The 18,454-nt window shown below is 44.0% G+C and overlaps 1 protein-coding gene across 1 annotated transcript in view; it reads left to right on the top strand.

The window, feature by feature from the left end:
• Positions 1 to 18,454, top strand: part of ABCA13 (ATP binding cassette subfamily A member 13) — a 929,477-nt gene that overhangs the window by 330,670 nt on the left and 580,353 nt on the right. Inside the window, exon 33 of the mRNA XM_029587089.1 lies at positions 8,764 to 8,960. Within this exon, the coding sequence (XP_029442949.1) occupies positions 8,764 to 8,960 (197 nt within the window). The remainder of the gene's footprint in view (positions 1 to 8,763; positions 8,961 to 18,454) is intronic.

Raw genomic sequence — 18,454 nt, 5'->3', positions numbered from 1 at the left:
GGGAGAGACATACTGGTACTAGGTGTTATAGAGAGGTACAGGGATGTCTTCGGGTGCCCTCTCCTACCAGGCCTAGGTCCTTGAGTTTCATAGCTTATTCAGGCAGTGACTTGTGACGTGCCCAGCGCAGCACAATACAACCACAGGTTGAGATTGCGGCGCCTTTGCTTCTCCTCCGCAGACGGTTTTAAAGAGGTCAACCTGCATGGCCTCTACTGCCATTCCTGGCTCAGGAGGTGAATAAGAAATCACTGGCCACTGGAAATTCTGGGCGAGACGGAAAGGAAGGTGGGCCGAGCCCCTTTTCCCCAAATCCATTTTTGGAACTATAGGTCTAGCCAAATGGCTAGATTAATTAGGCCTTCCAATGTCTCCGGCAGATCCCTGGCAGCCAGCTCATCCTGTAGGCACTCCAAGAATACGTGCCTGAAGATTGCAGTCAGACTATCACAGTCGCACTGAAGTTCAGAGGCCAGTGTGTGGAGCTGCACTGCGAACTTTCCTACAGACCAAGAACCTTGTCTGATCTGCAGGAGTACGGGTGCCTTGGAATGATCAGGCTTGTTGAAGATCTTGCCGGAATTCATGCAAGAAGGTATGGCTGCCCGGACTGCTACGGCACCCAGTCATGGTATTTAGCTGATTCGGCTGCTGCTGAAGCTGATGCGCTAGCCTGGCAATGGCAGAGGCCTGAGGCGAGTCTGCCAAGCTCATGGCCTCAGCAATCTGTGAAGGGTGGCATGGATGGGAGCCTTTTGTGCTGCGGCATATTTGACACGGCCTTGTAGGTGAGCCTATGAGGCTTATGTCGGCAGCTGGTGAACATGCCCTGCAGCAGGTCAGACTGGAGCTTCACCTATACCAGCCACCTCCTCCGCAGGTAAGCCCTTGGGTTCTGGCAGCCTGCAGGTCTTAGGTGGGTCCCTAGGACAGTGAATAGAGTAAGAGTTCAATGGTATACCAGAGCCAGGGCAAGCAGCAGACTAACGGAGTCAGAGACAGGTCAAGGTTGGGGCAGGCAGCAGGCAAGGGTGGTCAGGTCCAGGCAGTAGGCAATCGTAGTCGGTTCCAGGCAATTAGTCAGATCTGGAAGTCAGGCCAAGGGTGGATGAGGATATATGGAAGACACTGGACAAGACGGGCAATACAAGGCAAGGCTGGACAAGGAAGCTTGGACAAGCAATGCTTTACGAAGAATCAGTAACGCAGGACACAGGAACTCAAAGGCAACATGCACTGCTAAGGCAGGAGACCCGTTGCTGAGGCGAGGTAGTACTGCGAGACCTGACGTAATCAGAGGGTGTACTCAGCGTCTCTTGCCGCAGGGCCTATATAATGTGTGCATATGCACGTGCATGTGTTCCTAAGGGACAGCAGCAGGAGCAGTGGCTGGTGGTATCTGGGCCGTGCTGGCAGTGTGTTCTGAGCAGGAGGCTGCGTGCTGACCGTGTGACAGGTGCAGACAAGCATATATGAGATTTTAAAACAATGAGTGACATGGCTGCTGGCTTTGTTTAGTGAGATGAAGCTGCAGGTGTTCCATACATTTTGACCATGTCATCTTTCTGTTTTCTGTGCTGTGTAGTAAAGCAATATATAATTTCCTACAATTTGTGTAGCTGAGCATTCTCTTCTTGTCTGATTCTCTTCTTAATGCTGTTATATCTCCCACAATTATTGATAAAATAGAAAAATGTTGCAATTATATGTATTTGAAGAATTGTATAAAATATGTCCAGCAATAAAAAGAAACAGTCATTTCCATGCCATTTAACAAGCATTGGCTTAAGTCGTGACTGTAGTAGAACTCAGTTCACTGCAGAGCTTCTATCCTGTTTAACAAATAATTTTTCTGAAAATGTTCAGATCTGATTGCAGGCCTCTGCTTTTCCCCACTGCCCTCCTTCCTACTGTCAGGGAGTGTGAGCCCTTCATTGTGGTTGGATTGGTATTACTCAGCCAGCAAACCAGCTGGGCCCCCACCGATAGTAGGCAAAGTCACTTGGACTGAGATAAGAACTAGATTTCATCTCTACCAGCCTCTTCCCCTGCAGGTTGAGCCCTTGGGTTCTGAGGGACAGCGGGACTTAGGCAAGGGTCTCGTAGAGAGCAGTCAGGCAGCGTTAGCAACTAGGCCAAGGTCGGGGCATGTGGCGATCAAGTGGCATCAGAATCCAGGCAGGGGTCTGGGCAGGTGAAGATCAAGCAACATCAGACTACAAAGCATAGGTCAAGATCCAAGGCAATCAGAGAGGAAGAGACAACGAAGGACAAGGACAGGTAAGGAATGGGACTGGAACAGAGACAAAAGAGAGGCAGGACTGGAGAATGGGCAGATAGAGGGTAAGACTGGAACACAGACAAACGAGGAGCAGGACGGGAGCACTGAACAGACAAGGAGCAGGACAAGAATTGCAATGCACACTGCAGGCAGCCAGGCACAACGTGATGATCCATTGCAGAGGGGCCGGCTGGGAGTGCGTTGAGGTTTTTAGATACCCCGTCATGCTGACAACACCGGGCATCGCAATGCTGTTCCTGCTGGGGGCTTTTATGACTGGGTGAGGTGTTCCTGCCTAGAGGAATCAATGAGGCATCCCGGGATCCTGATGGCGGTGTCGGAGTTACCTATTGCAGCCTTGGCATCCTAGGATACGTTGTGGGGCTATCTCGCAGGTGGTCAAACGTTACACCCACCTACTTCCTTCATTCTTTGGCTTGCCATGATACAACAAAGGGACTTAATGACCATGCACAGAGAATCCCTTTACATTAATGGCATGATATCCTTTAAATTAGAGAACTGGAACATGCTAATTTCAGAAACACACACCCTCAGACCAAGTGGTGCCCATCTTTATTTCCTATGAGCCTCAACTGGTCTGGTTTTCAGGATATCAATAAATATTCATGAAGTATATTAATAGATTGTTTGACTGTGAATCAGGCAAATTTTCATATTCTTCTTGTAAAAAAAATAAAGATCTGTTAGGATCCATTTCTCCTAAATGTTTGGGATTATGCCTTTTGCTGTTCTTTAAGGCGACTCTTTGATGTTCTCCACGTGACAGTGCTTTAGAACCAATTTTTTGGATGTAAGTACAGCACTTAAGTATGTCTTTGTTGAGCGACCTTGAAACAGTTTATTAAACATTGTGAGAACCCTCTCTCTTGGGCTGTGCATATCATGTCATTACATTTTTTTTCCTTATCAATTGCTCTGCACTTTATTAAAGCAGAACTGTCATACGGTCTTAATGGGTAGACGCCTTATTGCCTTGTGGCACGGCATTCCTGGAATGGCAGTCCTCATCTGTTTTGTCTTACTCCATTTTTAGCCAAGTTTAAATCCTGCTTAAAGATCCACTTCTTTGAAATTGCTTTTAAATCCCCAAAACACTGACTCTTCCACACCTTGACCCTCTCAAGTTAAACATGTTTTACTCTAAGACCTAAGTGGTTAGTAGAAATTATTTGTCTTCTCTCTGTCTCAACTAGATTGTACACTCCATAGTCAGGGACTGCTTCTGCTTTTATGTATCTGTACCCTGCTGCATGCATGTGGTAGCACTATAGAAATGTGTAAGATCAGTAGTAATGAGTGCAAACAAATCGCTGATCAAATGCAAACAAATTGCCATCAACCTTAAAGCACTCTGAAATATCCCTGTTTTAACCTTGATGGGGAAATGTGGTTTGTCCCCAGATCTCCAGGCAGAAACTGTCAGAGCCAAAGAAATCAGCATGGGATATGGAAAACCTCAGAGTAGATTTCTGAGGATCCCAGAAGCATTTTATCACAGACTTAAAAAAAAAAAAAAAAAAAAAAAAAAAGCGTTTCATGGAATCAACTAGATGAACCTAAAGACGGTAACTTTAAAACAAGCGTGCAGATGCCCATACATGCACATATGGGTGCGCGAGCGCTCATATTGTGGAATTTTAAATTGTGTGTGTAGTTGCATGCATATGATTTAAAATATACCTACTGCGCATAGGTGTGTTCCTAATTTTAAGCAGTTGCTTGAGCAAACTTATGTGTATCTTCCTTAGGAATTTGTCAGCTTTAATGCACGCAGGTAAGCAGATTTTAAAATATGCTTGCACAAATTTTCCTTCCCAGATTTACCAATTAGTCCATCACTTTGCCCAGTCCGACTCGAGGTCATCCAGACCAGTGTTTCCCAACCAGTATGCCGCGGCTGGAGTGCAGGTGTACCGCGGCTGCAATCTCATTTTCTGTTTCCCTCCTGCCCTGCAGAATGTCCTCCTGGCCAGCAGGGGACATTGGAGAGCAGTGCTTATCTGCAGCTGCTCCTGCTTCCCCTCTGTTGGCTCTCCTGTGCATCAGAAACTGCTCGGGCCTCTGTAGGCTTGTGAGACCTTCTGGTCCTGTGCAGTTCAGTTTGCAGAGGGAGGCTGGCAAAGGAAAAAGAAGCAGCACTCAGTAAGCCTGCTCCCAGATTTTTGCTGTTCAGGGATTGGGGGTGGAATGGGGAAAGGGACAGATTAATGTACCACGGTCTGTGAGGGGAGAGGGAAGGGGAGGAGATGATACCAGGTGATGGGGAGAAGGGTGGAGGAGGAGGGAAGATGATGATTCAAAGGGGTGGGGAGGAAAGGTGGAAGGAGAGGGAAGGTGATAATGATGCCAGGGAGTGAGGTTGAGGGAAGGTTGATGGTCAGGGTGTGGAGGAAATGGAAGACTGATGATGATGTCAGTGGGGGAGAGGAGTGGAGAGAGAGGGAAGGTGATGATGTCAGGGGTGCGGGAGAAGGAATATCATGATACTAGGAAGTGAGGAAGAGGGCAAGTGATGCCAGGGTTGAAGGTAAAGGGAATAGAAGGCAATTGACAATGAGGAGTGGAGGGAGAGGGAAGAGAAAGTGATGATGTCAGAGGATGGAGAAAGAGAGAAATTGGTGATGCCAGGGGATGAGGGGGAGGGGTGGAGGCCAAGGGGAGGTGTTGATGATGCCAAGGGGTGAGGGGGAGGGGTGAAGGAAGAGGGAAGGAGATGATGTCAGGGGGAGAGGGAAGGTGATGTTGATGGGGGTGACAGGAGGGTAAAAATGATGATGATGCGAGGGGGTGGGGGAGTGGGATGGAGGGAGAGGGAAGATGATGATGATGATGCCAAGGGGTGAGGGAGAGGGATGGAGGCAGAGTGAAGGAGATGATGCTAGGAGGGTGAGGCGAAGAGGGAGAGGGAAAGTGATGATGATGCAAGAGGGTGGGGAAGAGATGCTGGAAGGTGGTGATGATGATGCCTGGGGATGGGGGAGAGGGATGGAGGGTGAGGGAAGGTGATGATACCAGGTGCTGTGGAGAAGAGGGAGCACGGAGGTGATGATGGAGGGGGGGGGGTGAAGGGAGAAGGAAGGTGATGATGATGATGTGAGGGGGTAGAGAAGAGGTGGTAATGATGCCTGGGGGTGGAGGAGAAGGAGGGAGAGGCAAGATGATGATGATGATGCCAGGGGCTGGGGAAGAGGGGTAGAAGGAAAGGGAAGGTAGTGATGATGATTATGAAGTCAGGGTGAGAAGGTGAAGAGAGAAGGTGATGTTGATGCAAGGGAGTGAGAAAGAGAGGGAAGTTGATGATAATACAAGGGAGAGGGGAAGAGATGGTGGGAGAGGGAAGGTGGTGGTGATGATGATGCCAGGGGGTGGAGGAAGAGGAAAGGAAGAAGGTGATGATGCCAAGGGGAAGGGGGAGAGGGAAGAGAAGAGAAAGCAATGATGGGGAAGTGGGTGATGTGCCTCGGTGAAGTGCCAGGTGTGCCACAAAGCAAAAAAGGTTGGAATCACTGATCCTGACCCAGACCTCTCACCCAGTCGTTTTAGGCTTAAACAGAGATTTCTGCAGTTTTACACCTCATCAAGAGCAGAAGTAAACATGCGTAGCTAACAACCTGCTGCGTGCTGCAGCTGCCGAATTTAAAATATAAATTTACAGGCGGAAATTGAGGCCCTGCACCAGAATGCCCCTGACATGCCCTAATCCCACCCCTTTTTTCTTAAAACTATTAACTAACACCTGCACGTATATACGCACATTATTTGTAACTTTTAAAATGTGCCACGTTGTTACTTTGGACATTTTATTGAGTAAATGGCAATCTGAAGTATCGATTGTTTTGAATGGCCTTCAGGTATCCATGGCCTTTGCTCGAATATTACAATTGTCGGAGGATGCGAATCTTAGAGAACTGCAATATAAATTTGTAAGTACTGCTTATTTAACTTCCATATGGCTCTATAGGGCAGAGTGCCTTGACTGAGCTTTGTATCAAGTGTCAACAGATTAGGGGCACATTAGGTCATTACTTTTGGCTCTGTCCTGTTATTCAACGTTTCTGGGACAAGATCTGCAAATATTTCTCATCTCTTCTTGGTCCAAGGTTGACATTTACACCCGAAAGGGGTCCTCTTTGATGTGACTGCCTCCCTTTCAGTAAGAGGCAAGGGGCCAGCTCTTTTATTAAGGAAAGCCTGCCTGATAGGGAAAAAGTAAATTCTTGCGGCTTGGTGAGACCAATCTCTGCCCTCTTTTTGATATTGGAGGAATAAAATGCATAGTTTAATGCAAATGGAAAATCAAACTACGCCCAGATCTTATAAGAGTAAACTTAAGTTTATTGCAATATGGGAGCCAAATATCCAACGATTTTCTCCAAGAGCTTGAAGTGTGGTGATAAATGAACCCTGAAAAATCATATTCTGATTTGACCCTGTTACTGATGTGCAGTTGTAGTAGGGGGAGAGGCTTGGGAAGGAGCCTGATCACTGTGCGCTGCGTCGCGCGCACTCTTAACGTGCAGTCGGACGCGGGTAGAATAGGCGCTAATCTATCCCCTAATGCAATAAGGGGATTAGCGCCTATTCAACGCGCATCTAACACGGAGTGAATGTAATAGCACTCTTCACATGCAAATGCACGTGAATGAGGCTATTAGGCATTCACTCCTGATGCAAAAAGAAAAATGTGCGTCGGAGATGCACATTTAACTGTCATCTGCAAGGAGCAGATGTTAATAGATGTGTGCATCGAAACAAGAGGAAGAAAAATAAAAATCGACGGTCGGGCCATTCACAAAAACCGACGCCGAGTTTATCAGCATCAGTTTTCGTGGCTGTCCGCCACTAAGGAAAACCGACGCTGATAAACCCGGCGTTGGTTTTCGTGACTGTTTTCCTCTCCCGCCTTTCTTTTTCTCTCTCTGTCACTTCCTTCTACCTCGCTCCTTCCAGAGCAGCAGCGCCTGCCCTCCCCGTCTTTTCTTGACAGTTTCTGCTTTCAAACGGAGATTTCCTGCTCTCTGGGACTTCCTGTTTAAGAATGACACAGAAGCAGCAGCGGCTGCCTTGCCCCCCTCTCCCGGGCCCCTGCTAAGGGGGGTGTCTCGCTGCCTTTTCTCTCGGGGACCGCCCACCACAGCCCGGGAACTCCACTCCCGCCACCACGGGTCTCCCTGCCACTGGTCTCTGCTTCCTCCCCGCCTTTCTTTTTCTGTCACGTCCTCCTACCGCACTCGCGCTCTCTTCCCTTCCCCGCCCCATTGACAGACTCGAGCCTGACCTGGTCACATGGGACGCCATGCAATATTAAAATTAGGGGGTTTTAAAACAAATGCTGGGTTTATCGGCGTCGGTTTCCCTTATTGCCATACGGCGGTCACGAAAACCGTCTGAGTTTGTGTTAGCAAGGATGCATATCCTTGCTAACGCAACCCCCTAATTTAAATATTGCATGGCGCCCCCCTTAGGGGCGCCATGCGTGCATTAAGAGAGCAGGCGCTGAAAGTTCAGCACCCTCTTTCTACGTGCCTTTATTGCAGCGGCCCCTAAGTAAGTTTATCATTGTACTGAAAGTACATTTTCTACTCTTAGATATAATTCTTTGTGTTATAGTTCTACCATTAAAAGTTATGATGATGTGGACCGGGTGGGGTAAACTGTATAAAAAAAAAGTATTATCTTACTTGACTGTGTTTGAATGTTGCTAAATGTGCATCAGTGTTCAATGTATATCTGGCGTTTTTCTAATTCTTTGTGTTAATAAACAGTTTAAACATAAAATGTGCATTGTTCACATGCGGCCCATGTACTCATATATATGAACATGAGCAATACTTTTAAAATTCCCCCCATACAGTTTTCATGTGTTCATTCAACTACATGTTCAATCTATTTAAGAGTTTTGACATCTCCAGTAATGTAATCCCCTCCTGAGACTTGATGATTAAGCCAGATTATGACAGGTTCATTAGACACCGAAGTTGATCTATAGTAGTTCTATGTAAATATAGTTTTAAGAAAAGCAGGCTCTCTCCTTTCATATGACCTACAGCAGCAATAACAATTATATGCAGCAACAAGCAACAGCCTCCTGCTGTTTGTCAAACTCTTTTGTTATAATCTATATTATTTGCTACTATCATAATTCTTAATGATTTGTTGACCGGGAAAGCCATCTTAAAGCCAAATGCTTTGTCCTCAGCTGAGCTCCAGAGACATGAGGAATTTTAAAGTTACCAAGAGCACAAAGAAAGTCAGTGACACGTCTTGAACTCACATCCCAGAACTTATGTGATCTATTGCACAGGAAGGTCACTCCTCCTCAGCCCATACCACTACTCTTGATGACTAAACTTGCTTCTTACATCAATGAACTCTACCACTCTGAAAAGTTCAATTTGTATGGAATAAATTTAGCATGCCCTACCTACACTGAAACTAATTTCTTCTTTATTTTCTAGGGCCCTTCAAGACGTAGGGTTGTCCCAGCATCAGCATCAGAAAATTGGAACCTTGTCTGGGGGAATGAAAAGGAGACTCTCAATTGCTATTTCTTTCCTTGGAAACTCCGAAACAGTTGTTCTGGATGAGCCCACCAGTGGAGTCGATCCTTGTTCCCGTCGCAGCATCTGGGATATTCTATTAAAGAACAGAGCTGGTAGGAAACAAGTGCCCTTGGGTTGTTTTTTGGTTTGTTTTTTTTTTCTCATCTAGCAAGCGTGGAATGTTATGAAATGGTGAAATTACATCATTAAAAAAAATAAAATAAAAATTACACTTCAAAGTTTGTGTTTTTCATGCCTAAGGGCCTCATTTACTAAGGCTTTTCTCCCATTCTGTGCCTATGGGAAAAATGCTTAGTAAATGAGGCCCTAAGAATCTAAACAGAAAAAAAGAGGCAGCCAGGGAGCGATCTCTGGGGGCGTAGATGTAGGGCAAAGGAGGATCAGCAGACTGAGATTCCAAAAGCGTGGTTAGAAACGCCCCATGGGGCTGGGGCTGGTGACGCAGTGCGGCTGTACTGCCCCCTGCCATGCAGAGGGTCCTGGGTTCAGTTACCAGCCAGCTTTTCCCCACTACAGGTAAGCTGTTCTAGAGATGCCAGGAAGGCCAATGATAATTTGGTTAATGTCAGGATGGTGGAAGCTTTAGAGTTCTCTTTGATCTAAAAACATGCATAGTGTTAGCTTTCCACCAATCGTTTCAGATGTGGAGTTATTCACGGAAGAATGCTTTCAGGTGGTACATGAGAATTTGCCCACTCTAAACACAGCTTTTTATCTTTAATCAATAAATTGCTATCCCTCAGGAACAAGCGTGTTCCTTAATTCAGGAAATATTGGCAAAAGTCTCAAGTAGGGGAATTCTTGGTTGCTTTCAAGATTGATCTAGAGAAACAATAGGTAATTTATTTTCGAAGGCATTTTTGCTGATTTTGCACAAGCCTGTCACCTTCTAATGGCCCATCAACCCCTCCCGCTCTACCCCTCACTCCTTCCCATGGTCATTGGAAAGCCTTTTATGATTCACTTATATTCCCTTGTAAATGCCATCTTTTGCTTATTCTATTCTGACCTAAGGAAGAGAGTATTATCTCTTGAAATCTAGTCAAGACATGTATTAAGTTAGAACAATAAATCTATTGTTTTTACTTATTAATCTTTATTTTTGTGCACTCAAGTGGCCTAACACGGCATCCCTATTATTTTATGCAGAGTAAATATCATCATATGCTCTGCTCATGTGCTATTCGCCATGGACTATTTACCATGGACCTGCCTCGGACCAGGTGTTATGCTTTTAGGACAATTTGATTCTGGGAAATCCCCAGTGCTAGCAAGCCTGAAGTGAAAGGGTTGGTTAATTGGGGGATTTCCTCCTTCAAATGCTCCCCCCCCCTCATAAAGAAAGTGCTGACACCTGCCCCATCCCCTGGTGTCACAGATCCCCCTTCTGGGACACCCCATCCCAAGCCTCCCTGTGGCAATTACACATAAATCCCTGATCCCCCTACCCCACAGTATCAGTTACCTACTCCTTCTGGAGCACTTCCAAGCATGAATGACCAGTCCCCTCTCTCTTCCTCCTGGCATCAATGTCCATCCCCCTTTGGTGGCACCCTCCTTTCACCCCACAGAAGAATGATGTAGTTCCTTTGGGACCTATCGAAGACACCCCCCCACACACCCACTCACACACCCTTCCAGAATGGGCACTTACCTTCTAGAAGCAGTGTCTGATTTAGGCACAAGTACCTCAGATTATGAGGGGCCTCTAAATTAAAAAAAAAAAAATCAAGTTTTATATATATATTTTTTGGTAATGCTGTGGGGGCCTCTTACATTTGACATAGTTTAGGGCCTCACCATGTCTTAATCCGGCCCTGTTCAGAGGTGCCCTTTTCTGAACCAGAAGGAGGTACTGCCAAGCCCTCCTGCCAGCATGGCCGTGGGCCTGTGAGTGATGCTGCCTAGTAGCATTCACTGTTTGAAGTGCAGTCCCACTTGTTATGTAGTGAAGCATCATTAAGGGAAATCGTTTTATAGATCAGTAGCCATACTCCTTTCTTCACCAGTCCCTCTTTATGGAGCTAGGGGTATAAAATCCCCCCCTGCTTACTGACCCTTCCATGACAGGCTGGTTAATATGGGGGATTTCCCAGCAACAAGCACGAACGTTACACTTTTCTGTGTTAATATCCATGTGAGTACTGAGACAACACTATTGACAGAAATAGTGTAAAATTTATTTCATAGCGTATTAAGTCCCATTTTAATGCGCACATTAAAATTTTACTGAGTGGCACACTATAACTTTTTAGCACTTTTTAGCACAAGTTTTATTGCTTAAATCCCAAGGATAGAGAAACTACCATAGGATTTATCTAGGGGAGGGGGTTATTGGAGACTTTGAGAGGAGTTTCATTCAGATGGAAGGAGTGCATCCAATGTGGTGAAGGTATAGATCTAGGCTAAGTATTCATTCAAGGAGCTTGAAGACAAAAAAAGGAGGGAAATGGGTTGGTAGGTACTTAGAGGAGGAGGATTCATTGTAGGTTTTTGTTTTTTTTAGCATGAGTATCTGTGAAGGCTGAGAAGAGGTATCCAAAATGGCAATTAGTTGAAATGTGATTGAGAGCTGGGAATGCAGAGCAGACCAGATGAAGAATGAAGATGAAAGAGAAGTTGTAAAAAACAATATTTGTGGTTAAGAGGGATAGAAGCAAAAAGAGAGGAAAAAAGAGTGTGAAAAAAAATCAAGACTTGAAACAAAGGCAGTAATAGGGGTTTGAATCTGTCGCCTTGGTGGCTGTAAGCTAGGGATCTACAGCAGAGCTATGAAAGTTGCTGGTCTTCTAAGGAGTCATAGTATATTTGTCCTTAATACTACAGAGAGCTAGCTGCCTCTGCAGGCTCCCCATTGGAAGAGCAAAAAGTGTTCCCTAATTAAAGATCAGCATATAGGCAGCACCAGGAAGAAGCACCTTTGCCGATGACACAGCAAAATCCTTGGTGTCTGCCTTGTGGAAAATCTGTTCATCCAACCTTTGATCCTATTCTTGCTCAAATTTTTCCAGTGATTCCTGTACTGACTCCCCATTCACAACTGGGCTTACATCATCACTGCCTAGCTCCTTTCCAGTGTCAGGGCTCTCCCACGACCTCAGGGTCTAGCCTCTCTTGGTATGCTACCTCAGTGCTGTGACTATTCCTGATAGTTTTGACCAGCCCAAACCTTAGGCTAGGCCAAAATGGAGCTCTTGGCCAGGGCTTCCAATAGTTTGAAAGACTTACTGAAAGTGATTCAATCAGAGCAGGCCCTGCTTAATACCTGCCAGCCAAAGGTAGATACCTTTCAAGCCACTAACTCCAGCCAGCCATTCTTAGAATGACATAACCTGTTTCCTGAGAAGATTGATAGTATGAGGAAGCTATATTGTGGGTTCATTTCTGATGTTCATGAGATGGTGAGAAAACAATGTCTGCATGGAATTCAACAATGAAGTAACTGCCTGACTAGGCCTCCAAGTCATGATCATCCTCAAGAGGGTGGAGTATGGGAACAAACACATCCTCTAGTATGAAATGTTGTTTCTTGTTCACAATCCTCCTATGAAGCTAACCTGAGCTGTCCCCAGTGAAGCCCTTGTGAGGCCTGGAATGCCATTCCGAAGGAGGTGGTAAAGAAGAGACCAGTCAAAGGGGCATGGGATAAACACTGTGGATCTCTAAAGTCTAGAAGGTGGAAATGAGATAAGCATGAACGGTGGTAACTTGCTGCTATGGCAGTTACAACCCTTAACAGAAGGCATGGAGATTACCACCTTTAACCAATATGCTTTGATGCTTTTTTTTTTTTTTTAATTTACAATTTATTGATTTTTCAAAAAGTATACATAAATCATACTTTTCAGGCAAATATTACAGAAAGACATAAAAGAAAATAACCAATATGCTTTGATGCTTTTAATGCAACTGCAACATTGCTCCCCACTTAGACAGCAGGGGGACAAGAGGTATTGGATTCAGAAGACAACTGAGGGCCCCGACTTCCATGGTCTCGGATACGAAATTGCAGCCATAAGGGAAAAAGCACAGGACTGTTTCTACGGCCAAGTTCCAAAGGAAATGAAGAAAGTGTGCATGGGGTTAACATGCTGGTACAGCAGTTACTACCCTTAACCAATAAGCCTTGATACTTTTGATGCAACTCCAACATTGCTCTTTGCTTCAATTGAATTTAGACAGCAACCAATGAGGGTTCTAACTTTTACAGCTGCGGAACTGATAAGCATGGAGGTAACCTGCACAGAGCAGCAGCTACTACCCTTAAAAGAGGGTATGGATGATTATCCTTAACCAATAAGCCTTGATGCTTTTGATGCAACTGCAACACTGTTCTCTGCTTTGAAGGAGGGGGGTGGGTTGGAGGGAAAGCCATGACTTTTTTACACTCTGGATTACTGATATACAGACATTAAGAAAAAAACACAGGACTGATTTTACAGCCAAGTCCATAAGCAAAGCACGTCAAGCAACATTGACTGATACATGGGGGTAACCTGCACGGCAGATACTACCATGAAAAACTAGCTGGGCAAACTGGATGGACCACTGGTCCTTTTCTGCTATCATTTCTATGTTTCTTTGTTCCTATGTTTCTATGACTTCATGGCTGCAGTTAGCTTTATGAACTTGCCTTTGCCCCTTAGTAGAGAATCTTGGGTCTTGAAGAGGAAACAAATGCAGCTGTGTAAACAATTGACGGTTTCTCCTTGTTCTTGGGCTTGGTGGCCCTAGAGACTGAATTTTGTTTTACTCCACTCCAGGTTACAGCAGCTTCTCTGGTGAGTGCACTCCAGGCTGTCTCAGCAAATACAGTGACTCCACTCCCGGTTGCTCTTCGGATGACTCCAACCTTTCAAGAGACTCTTCCACCAGCTTCTTTGCTAGCTCCATCAGTTTTAGCATCTCTGCTTTGGGCAGCTTTAATTGTAGCTGCCTGAACAGCTCCACCTCTAGTCCCTGCGTTAGTAACAGGGCCAGGATGCATGAGGGGCAGCTACCCTGGGTGTCATGCCCAAGGGGGTGTCATCAGCAGAGCTGATTTCACTTATTGGCATAACAGGAAGTCTATTGAATGAGCACACAAGAGCTCTGCCCAGATGACTCTATTGGTTAATGGCCTAAATTTGTCAGTAGGGAATATTCCTCTGTTTCCTGCTCTAGCCCTTTGCCTTCTAGGCAACATGCATGGAGCAAACTGGTTGGGTGGGATGAGCCTGGAGCAGACAGTGCATAATACAAAGCAAAGGAAAACACTCTGCTCCTTAATCTAGCTCCTCTTCTCTTGTTCTGCTGCTCCTCTCCTGTCTGCAGAGAATAAAAAGAGGGATAAGGAGGGAGCAGGTAAAGCAGGAGTGAATACTAGAACAAAGAAGAATTCAGTTTTTGTCTACATATTTCTATTTCTAATTTGTGATCCCTTATTCTGCATTTGATGAGGATCTGTGTTCTGTATTTGTGACCTAGGTGACATATTCTGCTTGTATGTAGGTTCTGTGTAGAGATCTGTAGTTGTCCAGTGTGTTCTGTTTTCTCACTAGAAGGTGCATGGGTATGTTAGGGCCTGGTGAAATATTTGCAGTGTTGGCTTTTCATGCAGGGTTGTTGCTGTTTGAGTTCTAAGTGAATTTTTGAAGGTTTATGAATTCCTCCACCGACTCACAAACCACGGTCCTCCTATCTTCTGTCACCACTCACCTGCCTGCCACGCTCACTCCCTCCCTCATTCATACCCCTTCTGTCATGCCCCATTCTCTCCACACCCACAAACACCTACACTGCTCTTTCAGCAACCTAAGACCTCAAAATACCAATTTTAGAGAATACCAAAGACTGACAATCACTAACCAGTAAACACTGCCTCTCAACACATTCACTCGAGTACATAAACAATAGGAGGGGAAAGAGACTAATTAGCAATCGAAAAGGCATCAACAGCCATCACTACTCCTAAACCAAAACAACCTCCCAATGCCTTGTTCAGAGTTCACCAAAACACCAACACAGCACTGACAAAATTCCCCTAAAAGAAACTGCGTTTTCTTTCCCTGCAAGTAAGAATGTCTAGAAAACATGAAGGACAGCAGTGAGCCACCAATTACACCAGACGTTATCACTGGTCACATTTTACAACAATAGGGAACTCTGCAGCACTTTCCAGTTTTACACATAAGACTTGCCTTGCTGGGTCAGACCAAGGGTCCATCAAACCCAGCATCCTGTTTTCAACAGTGGCCAATCCAGGCCATAAGAACCTGGTAAGTACCCAAAAACTAAGTCTATTCCATGTTACCGTTGCTAGTAATAGCAGTGGCTATTTTCTAAGTCAACTTAATTAATAGCAGGAAAAGCTTGATTAGTACTCACTTTCAACCTCCCTCCTTAAGTAGGATTCAAACTCATAGCCCTCAGCCTACAGAGACCACACTGTTTCACTGCTTCCACCTCCAGGTCTCACATATTTTAGCACAGTTTTCCACTATATTCATTTTTCTGTGAGTTTTCATGTGCCATGGTGTTTTTTGTTTGTTTTTTTTTTACTCAGGTTTTATGTGCATGGCATTAGCTTACTGCACCCTACTGTAACTTGAGTTTTTCCCAAGAATAAGCAGTGGATTTCTGCAACTCTCCCTTAATAATTGTTAATGGACTTTTCCTCCAGAAGCTTGTCCAAACCTTTTTTAAATGCAGCTATACTAAAGTTGTCATCACAACCTCTGGCAATGAATTTTAGAGTTTAATTATGCATTGAATAAAAACATATTTTCTCTTATTAGTTTTAAATATATTACCTAGTAACTTCCATGTTTGTCCCCTGGTCTTTGTGCTTTTTGAAAGAGTAAACAACCGATTAATGTTTATTCGTTCCATTCCACTCATCGTTTTATAGTCTCTATAATCTCTCCCCTCAGCTGTCTCTTCTCCAAGCTGAAGAGTCCTAACCTCTTTAGCCTTTCTTCATAAGGGAACTGTGACATCCCCTTTATCATCTTGGTTGCCCTTCTCTGCATCTTTTCTAATTCTGCTATATCTTTCTAGAGATGTGGTGACCAGAATTGAACACAATACTCAAGATAAGGTTGTATCATGAAGCAATTCCGAGGCATTACAGTATTCTCTGTTTTATTCTCCATTCCTTACCTAATAATCCCTAGCATTCTATTTGCTTTCTTGGCTGCTGCTGCATATTGAGCATAAGATTTTAATGTATTTTCAACAATGACACCTAGATCCTTTTCTTGAGTGGTGACCTTGCATTTTGTAGCTATAATTTGGGTTTCTCTTCCCTAAGTGCATCACTTTGCACTTGTCTATTATGCATGCCCAGTCTCCCAGTTTCACAATGTCCTCTTGCAATTTCTCACAATCCTCTTGTGATTTGACAACTCTGTGTTTTAAATCTGTTTATTCATTTTTGCAAAAAGAAAAGGGATTATTTCACATATTTAGTAAGCATCAAGATAAAACATGACATCTTATAGTACAAAAGAATGTATTCGCAGAATATTACATTTGGTCAATAAGAACTATGTAACCCTTAGAAGCTATAGGGTATAGTTATATGTTAATATCAAAAGAAATAAAAAATAAAGTAAGGTGAAAATATATAGTGGAGGAGATAATAACACTAGAAAGAAAAAGGAAGAAGAAAAAAGGAAAGAAATAAAAAATGAAAATAATGTGTTCCGCAGAGTAGATTAATTAGGACTGATCTGAAAGGGTATTTCCTGACATAAAGAGAGTGTAGTTGTCTTCCATATTTGGGACCATTTCCCTAATCTATTGGATTTAATCGCCATTGCTTTTTCATATTTGCAATACAGGCAAACTGAGTTCCACCATAAATGCTCAGATAGCAAATCGCTTCTTTTCCAGTTGAATGTAACATTGTGTATTCCTACCGTGAGAAGAAAATCAAGCAGTTTACACTGGGAGATGGGAAGATTTAAAGAAGGGTCCGCTCCTTTGAGAATTACTAAAGAATAGGTAATTGGGGTATGCAAATGGAGTATGTTAGAAATGACAAACCATATTTGTGTCCAAAAGGTTTGTATATATGGACAATAGTAAAGCATGTGACTCAGGGAAGCATTTGTGCTGAACAAGTCCAACAGGCATGAGATGTAAGTAGACCAGCTCTATACAATTTCCAAGGGGTCCAAACAGCTCTGTGAAATATGAAATAAGAGGTCTGTGTCAAACTAGATGATAGAGATATACGGGTGGATACCTTCCAGAGGTATTGCCACGTCACTGAGGTGGACACCTGTAGATGTTCTGCAGTCATGGGGGCTGCACCGCCGTCTTAGACCTTGAAAAGGATAATTCCTTTACCAGTTTGTAAAAGTGAGAAGCTAAATGGCCCTTGATCTCGAATTCCCAATATTTAGTATAAAGGTATGGGAGCTTATCGAGTGTGAAATCTCAAACCTTTGAATTAGGGAGAGAGCTCCTGAGCTGTAACCAAGCATAAAATTGTGTTGCGAAAGCCCAAATTTAGCTTGAAGGTCTTGAAATGAGATGAGGAAATTATTATTAAAGAGAGAGGAGAGGGTCCAAATATCTGCCACTTACCAGATTGGCCAGCTAATAGGATGCCCTCCAATCTTAACCATTGGGTTGTGCCATATAGGAGACAATTTGGAGGTTTTCCATGGGCAGGTTCCATCTGGTCTAAAAGATTCTAATGCAGTGAAAGTGCGATGCAACGTACGTAGTATTGGGTTAGAGGCCTGTCTAGGTAGAAGGGACATACCAGGGAAGCAATCAGTGGGATAGGGAGCTAACAGATGTTTCTCTATTGATAGCCATCTAGGTGAGTGTGAACAATCAGTCAACTCTAAAGTAGTGAGACCCTTGTTGCAGTATGAATGCTTGATGATAAGCATAAAAGTCAGGGAAATTCACTCCCCCGCATTCTTTTGCTGCTTTTAATTTATGTAGAACAATTTTGGAGGTTTTATTATGCATAAGAATCTTTGCAGTAGTCTGTAAAAATATTTAGGGAAGTGTATTGGCATCATGCTTAATATATAGGAGATCTTTGGTGCCAGTACTATTTTAATTGAGTCAAGTCTCCCTCACCAAGAAAGATGTAGGGGGGGACCAGTGCAGAGCAGCATCTCTTAATTGGTGTAGTATTGTGGTTTCACAATTGTTAGTGTGAGTGCAGGATCAGTGAAGAAGCAGATTCCTAAATATTTATTTATTTATTTATTTATCTATTTATTTATTTATTTATTTAAAGATTTTATATACCGACATTAGTGGGGAACATCCTGCCGGTTTACATAATAACTGAGAGCAGGTGTAAATTACAATAAACGGGGGGAGGGGGGGGAGAGGGCGAGAACAGACAGAGGGCCAAAAGTGCAAACGATGCATATAGAGGAAAAAATACATGATAATAAATTATGTTACAAAGTGGGAACAAGATAAACAAGGTAAAAAAAGTGAATTCTGTACAGTAAAACAATGCAAATTTTATACAGGCTCTAGGCGGACTAGTCAGGGTATGCTTGTTTGAAGAGCCAAGTCTTAAGTTTCTTTTTGAATTTAACAGGAGCGGGCTCAAGGCAAATAGAGG

The sequence above is a fragment of the Rhinatrema bivittatum genome, chromosome 2 (genome assembly GCF_901001135.1).
Source record: "Rhinatrema bivittatum chromosome 2, aRhiBiv1.1, whole genome shotgun sequence".
NCBI classification, from domain to species: Eukaryota; Metazoa; Chordata; class Amphibia; order Gymnophiona; family Rhinatrematidae; genus Rhinatrema; species Rhinatrema bivittatum.
The sequence above is the reverse complement of the archived record's forward strand: the minus strand, read 5'-3'. Positions and strand labels throughout refer to the sequence as shown.